Here is a 10306-nt window from a genome sequence, read left to right as displayed (position 1 = left end):
GGCACTCTTTTTTCTACGTTTCATTGACACTGCTATTGCTTAGATTTGTCTGGGTTATTTTTCTAACCTTTGTCATAAGCTTGCACTTCAAGTACATGGGGTAGGAGAACCGTTCTGCGATTTGCGTTTAGCCTAGTCATTTGCAGATTACTTGTTACTTTCTGGGCTGAGAGCGATAGTGTTGTTAAATGGTGAGCGAGGGTAATAAATATGTCCCTTTTCTTCCAATAAATAGTTGGTAGCGTTCGCACGTGTTGTCCTTTTCTTTATTGTGTTGTCGACGTGGTGCCGCAATGTTTTCAGTCATAGTTAATTAAAAGACTAGCGCAAAAAACTAGGACAAAGACAGAGAAGGAGACAGGACGAGCGCTAAAAATCAACTGAAGGTTTACTACACCAAACATGTACTTAAAAACACTTCAGTGGCACATGCGCACACTGAGTTACAAAAAAGTAATCAGGAAGTGGCAAACTGTTTCGAAGATACATGGTTTCTTTCCTGGTCAGGGCAAGTGACGTCGTGCTTACACACTTGTCACCTTCCCTGATAATGTGATAAGCCTCACAAATCTCACGACCTAGCCTTGTGCCTCCCCTACCAAGCACACACGTGGCATCAAACGCCGGCACGCACCCGCACCGCTTACAATGCGTTGCCAAATGGCTGCCCCCCGCCAATGAATCCACCAGCGTGCGATGCTCACGTAGCCGTTCATTTAGGCAGCGTCCAGACTGTCCCACGTAGCATCTACCGCATGAGAGGGGTACGTGGGAGAGTCTGGACGCTGCCTAAATGAACGGCTACGAGAGCATCGCACGCTATGGTGCTCGGCTATGGCTATGGTGCTCGGCTGCAGGCCCGAAAGACGCGGGTTCGATCCCGGTCGCGGCGGTTGAATTTCTTTGGAGGAGAAATTCGAGGCCCGTGTACTGTGCGATGTCAGTGCACGTTAAAGAACCCCAGGTGGTCGAAATTTCCGGAGCCCTCCACTACGGCGTCTCTCATAGCCTTAGTCGCTTTGGGACGTTAAACCCCATAAACCAACCAACCAACCAACCAATACTTTGGGTATTGGACTTGGTATCCTAATTTTGCGCGCGTTCTGTGCGGAATGAAAAAGGGCTTAAGTTCATGATATACTCGCCGCGTTTCAAGTACATATAGTTTTATGGCTATGTTTCTTCAAGCGCCAGGTTCAAATCTTTTTTCTCGTTCGTTCAACTTACTCTTCCTTGTTAGCACCCACTCACGTCTTCTTTAAAAAATGTTTTTTTTTTTTTTAGCGTCACCTTTCCCACCTGCTTTGCTGCCGCTTTTTCAGCGTTTAACCATGCTTATACCTTGCACCATTCTACGCCGCAATAAAAGCTTTTTTTTATGCGAAGCATACTACTTTAGCTACCACTTCAGCCCTTCACCGTGGTTATGCGCCTCCAAATCACGTGATACATGACGTCACACCACGTGACACGATGACGTCACGACAGTAGAGAAACGGAGGCAAACCTTGCGCCGTCGCTGTGGTTGTGCGCCTCCAAATCACGAGATACATGACGTCACACCACGTGACACGATGACGTCACGACAGTGGAGAAACGGGGGCCCACCTCGCGCCGTCGCTGTGGTTGTGCGCCTCCAAATCACGTGATACATGACGTCCCACCACGTGACACGATGACGTCACGACAGTGGAGAAACGGGGGCCCACCTCGCGCCGTCGCTGTGGTTGTGCGCCTCCAAATCCCGTGACACGATGATGCCACACCACATGACACCATGACGTCACGGCAGTGGAAAAACGGGGGCCCACCTCGCGCCGTCGCTGTGGTTGTGCGCCTCCAAATTACGCGACACGATGATGCTTCGCATTCTCCAGGCTTAACCAAGTTAAGCCTCAGCCATTTTTTTTTATTTAATCTCTGCTGCGCTTGAAGTGCGATTCGCTTTCTGCTTTTCCCCTGCTGGCACTTTGGAAATGGAAAATTGATTTCTGAGGGAAGGAAATAGCGCGGTAATTGTCTAACATATCGGTGACACACGGACCGCGCCGAGAGGAAGGGGAGGAAGGTGGGATTGAAAGAGGAAAGAGGCAAAGGTCCACAATGCTCACTGTACACACGACATTTGCTGAACCGCAGTTTGGAGTAATTTTTTATCGTTTGGCAGAAAACATTATATTGCAAAGAAGACGATGGGTGGTTGAACCAGCGCCCAGCGCAAATCTGACATCGGTAAATAAGTCGCCTAGGTGAGCAGCGCTTACGAAAGCAAAGTCGTATTTCCCCGTGACAGAAAAAAAAGAAGTGTTTGGAAATCATCTGGGCCCTTGTAGATTACAGGCTAAATTTTGATGGCCGTCGTTTTGACGTTGTGACAGGCTACCGTGTGCTTCCCTAACTTTTCGCACCAAAAGACCCATCTGGCCGCCTCGCCAGGTTGACTCCCCGTCTACAGGAATATGACATTTGCGTCGTCTGTCGCGCCGGCCGCAAGGATCGAAACGCCTTTCCACAGCAGACGCCCCTACACCGTCGCTTTTCATTTTGTGACAGGTTTCACCACACTGCAAAAACCCTCGGATCATATTGCTGCTCGATTTTCTTTCCAAGCCAACGGCTGTTAACCCATCACACGCCCTTTACGGCCAAGCTTCCCATTTCTCTGTTCGCGATAACTTCCTACCTCCTTCATCGCGGCGACGATCTCTCGGATGACCGGAAAAAGTTGGTTGTTTTTCTGAATAGGTGCCCACATATTTCCACAGACACTTGCGATGTGCGCACCCTAGAGTGTTCAAGACGGGCGCAAGAACTGAGCTCCGATACACTAGCATTGAATGTATGTATAATATCGTTCTAAAGTAACTTCGCTCAAACCTTAACTCTCAACGTCGAAAGACGCTCTCCTGTCCATCTCCTGGAGAGTTGCAACCGCTGCCCACCCCGCTTCGACCACTTGACCGCGTCAGCGTTCATTTACACAGCCTACTTCCATACACTGGAACCGTGTGCCATCAGGGAATTCCCGGTGTTTGTCACATGAACAGGCACTCTGAAACCGCAACTCTTCCGGATGATCTCCCAGGAGGCAGAACGAATCCTAAGACATCAAGACTGGGACCAAACAGAGGTCGATCTAGTATGGGTTCCGGCCCACTCGTTGAACAGGGGAAACGAGTTGGCTCACAGTATAGCTCCAGGTTATGTCAATCGAGCAATGAGCCGGGTTGAGTATTCATATTTCACTAGAGGTGCATTCGTATCATTTCACGAATACACCAATCCGTTTAAACACGAAAGGAAGATCTATCCGCCATCAGACCAAGAGCTCGACAAAAGCCAGGAGGTAACGTGGCGTCGGCTCCAGACGCCAGCCTTCTTTAGCCCGTCGAGACTAGCACACTTGTGTCCAACACAATACAATATGACTTGTAAGCAATGCGGCGAGATAGCCGGGTATGACCACATTTTATGGCGCTGAGAAAAGGCGCCGCCACCGGCGGACCTACCACCAGTCCCTTCTGTAGAGCGGTGGGAGGCTATACTGGCCAGCTCAGACCCGTTGACGCAAGTCCGGGACACTGAGTGGGCTCGCAAGGTTGCCGAGAGCCATGGGCTCCAAGCCCCCTAGTATAATGCCCACTAGGGCTCAGTGCTGGCAATAAACGTTTTCCAATCTGATCCCGGCTTCTGCTGCGCAAGACGTTGCGACCTTCATTTTGGGGCATTTCGTGCAACTTCACGGAGCACGTCGAGAGCTGTTCAGTGCAAGAAGACGTATAATACAATATTGCCGCGAATCTTGGTAGCGTTTGTTTGTTGTGTTTATTTGTTCATGCTTCAAGGCTGCCGGCAGGCCGCTTTATTGCTTCGTTGGTGGCGCAAGAGGCGCCTAGATTTACCTCGATTGATCGCATCCAGGCAGGGCCGATTCAACTTTGTGACAGAATGTCCTAGAAAGTTTCCAACCTTTTTCTCGAATGTTCGCTATCAGCTCTAAAAAGGGCACGCCCGACAGCGGCGGGCATTCTGTTCGACGACCGCCGAGCACGCTAGTTGCCGCCGCCGAGTGATTCTGTTCTTTGCGGGCGCAAGTCAGCCCAAATAAAGAGTTTCGTTTCGAAGACATTCTCGCTGTGTTTCTGTTCGCCGGACTGTAGTACCCACTACGTGACAATATAATTAATGAAACCAGCCCCGCTTGTCATCCACAGACCAACGACCACACCGAGAGATTTATTTACCCACACTGTCACCGACATGCTCTTTCTTCAAGTACCTCGCTTTTTACTGAACCAACTGGGGCCTCGTCTCTCCCTTTCACTTACGCTTAAAATACCCCTACACACAAGGTGTGTTAATGGTTGCTTAGTGCCCACTCTGGGAACATGCGCTGGGCTTAATCACAACGCACTGTTCGAATCTGTGTTAGTTTGCAGGTTCGACAACGCATCACACTGCTTATCATCCTGCCCCCTCATCCCCCCCCCCTCCAAAAAAAAAATATGGTGGGTTTGTTGCGCCAAAAATTCAAGGCGGCACTTTGTTGACCTAAAGTCCGATGAGGCGAAAGCGTTTGGCGCTGTTTGTCTGCTTGTGTCACTGATGTGTGGTTGAGATGATAATTAAGTACACAATTGTTTGCGAATCTTAAATGCTGGAGACACTGGAGGGCGTTCGGGAGGCATCCGTCTGATTCGACGTCCTTCTGCAAACACTCTCCAGCGTCCTAGACAGGCAGAACTTCATATGCGTTGGCAGGAAGTAGCGTAGCAATCGGCACGGTCGGCTGTGGAACGGAAGGATCGTGGTTCGAATCCCAAACTGCACAATGATTTCTTTTCTGGTCTCACCAGAAAAATCGTGGCACTTCTGCTGGCAACCTTCTGTCGACAACGATGAGGCATTAAAGGTTTTGCCTTAAATGTGGGCTCCACTGTTTCCCGAACAGTTCGGAAAGCATATCTTTAATCGTTGCGGTTCACGCTCAAATCCAAGATTAAACAGTCGTGGGTTCGGTTCGGATGCGCCCTAAAATACGCGCGTAGCGTACGAGAGTTATTTATATTAGTATTCGCCCTTTTTCTGCGGAGGGCGACAGAGGACGTCATCTGAAGGTGGCCACGTACACCCTGAGCCGCTTCTCTCGCTCGTCGGGCGCCGTGCAGTTCCAGGTGACGTCAGAGAGGTGTGTGTCGAAGAGCATCGAGGCGATGTTCTTGCGCAGCTGGAGCTTCTTCACCTTGTCCACCTGTCGCAAGAGGGCCGTACGCTGTTTACGGCTTGTGTTTTGAGCGTCCGTGATTATGTTAGCAAACGTGTTAAGGATAAAAACCATGCTCCTTGAGCACTCTCCAGAGTGAATAGCGGGTGGATGCAACGACCTCGTCGATTTGACGGATGCTGGCCTCGGGGTAAGCACGAACGTAGGCGAGAAAATTTATCTCGAATTCTTCACCCAGGATAACTCCCTTTGCCTCCCGTGAATAAAGCACAGATCCTGTGGTGCGGAACAGTTCGTGCATTTTCGCGAACATCGTATGTGACGGAACCGGGCTGCCAGGATTCTCGGAGGCCTAGAGTCTTGAGGCGAGGCGAGCGTTGCTATTCGTTTTTACGCAGGCGACAACCATCTGAACCTTCTCGGTCAACGAGTATCGCGGTTGCAGCTGCCCTGCCACTCCAACGCGCATTCAGAGTTCATATGTATTGTATTGCAGCAGCCTTGTTCCTTCTGTTAAGAGAATCTACAGCCGGCAGTGAACCAGTGGAGAATCCGGTGAAAATAATAAATCGCAAGCCGATCAGCCACCCGTTCTTTCTTGTCCGAGCCAGAGCAGAAACGCAGATCTAGCGCGTTATCATCGTGCTGCTTTTTCGAAGCCCCTAAGGGCACGAAACGTGCCTCTAAATTCAATGACAATGACGAAAAAGAGCGCGTGCTGCTCACGGAGGCAAACACTATGCGCTCTTCTCGAGCGCCTGTCTGCCGCAGTCGCATCTATAGTCTTTGTGCTGCCGGTTGTCGTGGGCGGGATATCATGGGCGGGATTTGCGACGCACTCTGAGCGTTCAGTTCCCGAATCGAATATGAAAAGGCTGAAAATTCAATCGCGAATATCAATATCTGTTCTACTTTGAATCTTTGCAGCCTTCAATATTGAGATTGCAATATGAAGCCTAAAGTGAAGGGTTAAAAAGATAATTAGCGAAATTTGGCTAATTAAATATATTTGACCACTTTGTCTTATCTTGTGTCCGCCGAACCGAATATGCATTCTGTCAAGGCGGCATTCATGGCACTATCAGCGCCTTTTTATTTTTTAATCTGTAAACTGTAAAAAAAAAAACACCCTGTACGCTTTTCCAAAAATGTTGGAATTCACGCCTTCAGCCGAGGTCATCACAAGACAGCAACAGCATACAACAAAATAATCCTCTCCAAGCCGCCGCGGGGGCTGAGTGGTTATAGGCTTCGGCTGCTAACTCGAAAGACGCGGGTTCGATCCCGACCGCGGCAGTCGACTTTCGACGGAGGCGAAGTTCTAGAGGCTCGTGTTCTGTGCGATGTCAGCGCACGTTAAAGAACCCCAGGTGGTCGAAATTTCCGGAGCCCTTCACTGCGGTGTCGCTCATAGCCTGAATCGCTTTGGGACGCTAAACTTCCTGAAACTAAACCGATCCTCTCTTTCCACCCGCATAAATTAGCATACTGTCTGTGGCAGACAAATCGAAAGTGGCAATACCGAGACTACTTGCTTATAGCTTACATCCATTCGGACAATGCCAACCAAGCTGCGCCCACAAGGTACAAAGTATGCGTTTAGTTACGACAATGTGCGAATCCGAAAGCGACGTGGGCACTGTTTACCTGGGAGGGAGTGGCCTTGTGCAGTCCGAGATAAAACTTTGTCTTATCCCTAGGTTTACACACCTAAACAATCGCCACGTCCATAAAACAGTCATTTATTTACATCATTTTTAGATTTCAAAATTCCGCGTCTGAGAGCCTAGAACTGTGATCTTTTATATATATGTAATATAGAGAGTTGGGGTTTGCTGCCCCAGCGGCTATCGCCGACGAAGGAGACGAAGAGGATAGAAGACGAAGCTGACGAAGCTCGGGAGCGCGCTTGCGAGCGCAGGCCTGCTGAGCAGCACAGCTGGAACAAAGACCGGCCGTTCACGCTAATTGTGCGAGTTGTCTCATTACAATATTTCAGTTCTAGGCAATAAACACAGGCAGGGGCATGTCAGAGGTAGCAATGAACGAGCAGCGTTCTTTATTGGTCACGGTGTGAAATCTGGAGCTTAACAAAAACTGCTGCCAGGTGCACGCGCATAAATGCGTCGAAGCTGTCTCCCCCCCCCCTCCCTGTTCTCGGCCCGGGGATAATCAGGGCAGCATCTCGAATCTCACCCTGATCTGGTCATCTTTCACGTAGCCGTCACTGATGATATCATCGAGGTCAATCGCAATTGTGGTATGAAGTCCCGCAGAATCGTCTGATGCTACCGGCTTTTGACAAACAGGATCATTACCAGAAAAGTAGTATCTGAGCTCACGTTCCGCCCCTCCATTTGGGTGCACAACGGCCAGTTTTATTGTTGGCTTCAACGGCCACTGAAGAGCGTCGTCCATGGCACCACTGTACAAACAGAACCAAGCATGGAGTGACATTTTTCGCGTTGCATTTTGAATGAGTATCAATCCAGGTGACATAAAATAGCCGCATAGATATACTTTATCTCCTTTGTACTGGGACCATCCATCCTTAAAAGCTTTTTCTCGGAGGGATTGAAAGTTTTTCACGAAAAACTCGCAGCGCCTCACCTGCCTTTCACTGTGCCCCAACACTCTGTCGCTGCAGTCTCCTGCATTCTTTCTTTCGGCCATGCCTTCCTTGACTTCGTTTATGCCACCTAAAATCTGGGAAGCCTTTTCAAGGATCTCCCCGGCCGCTTCTTCCGACTCGCCTATCACTGCTTTTTCTAGTCTATCCAGGCGGTTGAAAAGAATTACCATACCCTCGCTGTTGGCAACCCAACGTTCCCTCGTATCCTTCCTAAACCCTGTTATTTCATCGAAGCATTTCTTCTGAGTCTCCCTTTGTTCGGTCCTTCCTTGGACCACTTCTCGTCCCATGGTGTCATTCAGAGCGTTAATACCGCTCCGCAGTTCACTCAGTGCTTCTTGGCAGTTGTTCACGCCGTGAACAACTTCACTGAGCCGGTCACTATTGGCGCCGCTTCCGACGAGAAGACGCTCAAGAAGTGCTCTCATTTCGTCTGCCCGTCCTTCTACGCTCTGCTTGAACGATGCCAGAAGCGCCGCACCGTTTCTGCAGCTGGCCACCCCTCCGCACTCGGGTGCAGCAGGCGTAGCAGTACCGCAGCAGTCCGATCTAAAATGCCTGCAGACGTCGCTGCAAAGAACAACGGCCGCGCATTTGGGGCAGCAGATGGAATGGTATCCGCATTCTTGATGGAAGTGCTGGACGATCTTGGATGCAGGCAGTACTTCCCCGCAGTTGCTTTCCTTATTCCAGCATTGGACCTGCAAGCGATAAAGCGCACAGCGCTTTTACAACGCTAATATCGAGACAAACACAAAATTCTGCTGCAATATTTTTGTAACTTACGTTCAGGCTTTTGGAAACCAAGCGCTTTGGCGAATGCCGAGTGATTATCGGAACGTTCGTGATTTTCAATTTAGACAGTCGAAAAAGAACCGACATTACAATTGATGCGAAAGATGCAAAACAGTCTTCGAAATCAGCATGAGCAGAAGGGGTGCATTTTACAGCTCGACTGTTAGCGGTTCACTTCTAGCGCGATTGGCGTCGGCGTTGAAGCCCATCACGTGACCAGCGCCGCTCACGCGACCTGCGCGCCAGGATGTCGCCGCAAGATGCGCCGCATAGCCACAAGCGCGCCACCTACGAAGGCAACACCGTTCTGTACGACCTTCCGTTGAAGCCAAGGACTGTCCTCTCATTGCTGAGAGTTAAGTTGCCACAAAGACATTTTAACGCTGGTTACTTCCTAAATTTTTCGACCATACATGCCGGCGGAGAGGTTCAAGGCCGCATTGTGCGAGGCGTTCACGCTCGAGATTTCTCCCAACATCAGCTGCGTCAGTTAAAAGCATTACTGAGAAAGCATAATATCAGGCGAATTTTTTTCAGTAATGGTGTCGATCACTGTTGGTCAATAAAAGGTCACATAATTCAACAGAAAGGACATGAATCGACAACCACATGACGCCAGTGTATTCCGAACCCACGACCTCTGCATTTAGCGTTGTGGTACCCTACCGCTTTAGTTACGCCTTTTACGTTCGAGCGCATCTGCTTTGCATGTAGCCTCACTTTTAATCAGGTTTAAAGCGCTCCATGAACGCGTACCTCTAGCTTTCGGGAATTTGTCGTTTCCTTCTTCCTTCCTCCTCGCCCAACAGCTTACCTTGTCCTTCTAAGGAATGCGTAGCTTTCGAGCCGTGAAGAAGAAACCACGATAAAAATCAAACTTCATGCATGATATGGCTAAGCCTCTAGAAAAGGACAACAGCGTCTCACAGGGCTCATTAAAGGCCCTCTAAACAAGTGTGTGCGTTAGCAGCTCAGTTGCAAAAAATACAGAGTCATTCCTTTTTTCGCGCTTACCTTTCTTTTCAGCAGCTCCTCGACGGGGAACTCGTTCAGTTCAACGTCATCCTCGTCACAGCGACGGCCGTCGAGCGGACAGACAATGGCGTCGTCCTGGGCGCACTGCTCGTAGCAGGACTCGCACAGAGTGTGTACGCACGGAAGAAACGCGGTTCCCTTCCGCACCAGTCCACAGACGCCGCATACTCTGTGTGACGGAATGGGTTTCACGAAGCGTAGGGGCTTCCAGTCGAGCTCCACGGAGAAGCCTACCACAGTGTACTGCCAGATTTCAGGAGGCATCACTCCAGGCGTCCACTCTCAGCTCGGCGGTGTGCACGATCTGACTTTTTCCGCCCCTCGAAATGCGCGCTCTTATCGGTTTTTGCTTGCTCTCCCCCCCCCCCCCCCCCTTTCTTTTTTCTTGCCGGTCGTCAAGGCGACAACGGCCCCAATACCAGCTGCCTCTCGTTCCTCGCCTCGCGGATGCTGTTCATGCGGCGAAAGTTATCAGTTATGCAGCCTTCGTAATGCCCTCCTTCAAAAAATGAAAGGAAAGAAGAACCCTGATAGCAAGCTGCAAACTAGGCGACCACAACTGCTCCCCCATATACACCGAGTGGTTCACAGCTTCAAAAACGTGGCAAGCCGCTACGACG

General features: G+C 50.0%; 1 protein-coding gene across 1 annotated transcript; it reads right to left on the bottom strand.

Moving 5' to 3' along the window:
• Positions 1-7253: 7253 nt before the first annotated feature.
• On the bottom strand, positions 7254-9981 carry LOC149331657 (uncharacterized). Its single transcript, XM_089555542.1, has 2 exons — positions 9666-9981; positions 7254-8557 (listed from the first exon to the last, which is right to left on the bottom strand). The coding sequence occupies exons 1-2, from the start codon at positions 9948-9950 to the stop codon at positions 7397-7399; spliced, it is 1446 nt and encodes a 481-aa protein (XP_089411668.1). The 5' UTR covers positions 9951-9981; the 3' UTR covers positions 7254-7396.
• Between the last annotated feature and the right edge of the window lie 325 nt (positions 9982-10306).

Source organism: Amblyomma mixtum, chromosome 8 (assembly GCF_055824585.1).
Source record: "Amblyomma mixtum isolate Tamu chromosome 8, ASM5582458v1, whole genome shotgun sequence".
NCBI classification, from domain to species: domain Eukaryota; kingdom Metazoa; phylum Arthropoda; class Arachnida; order Ixodida; family Ixodidae; genus Amblyomma; species Amblyomma mixtum.
Note: the sequence above shows the minus strand (reverse complement) of the source record. Positions and strands in the feature narration are given on the sequence as shown.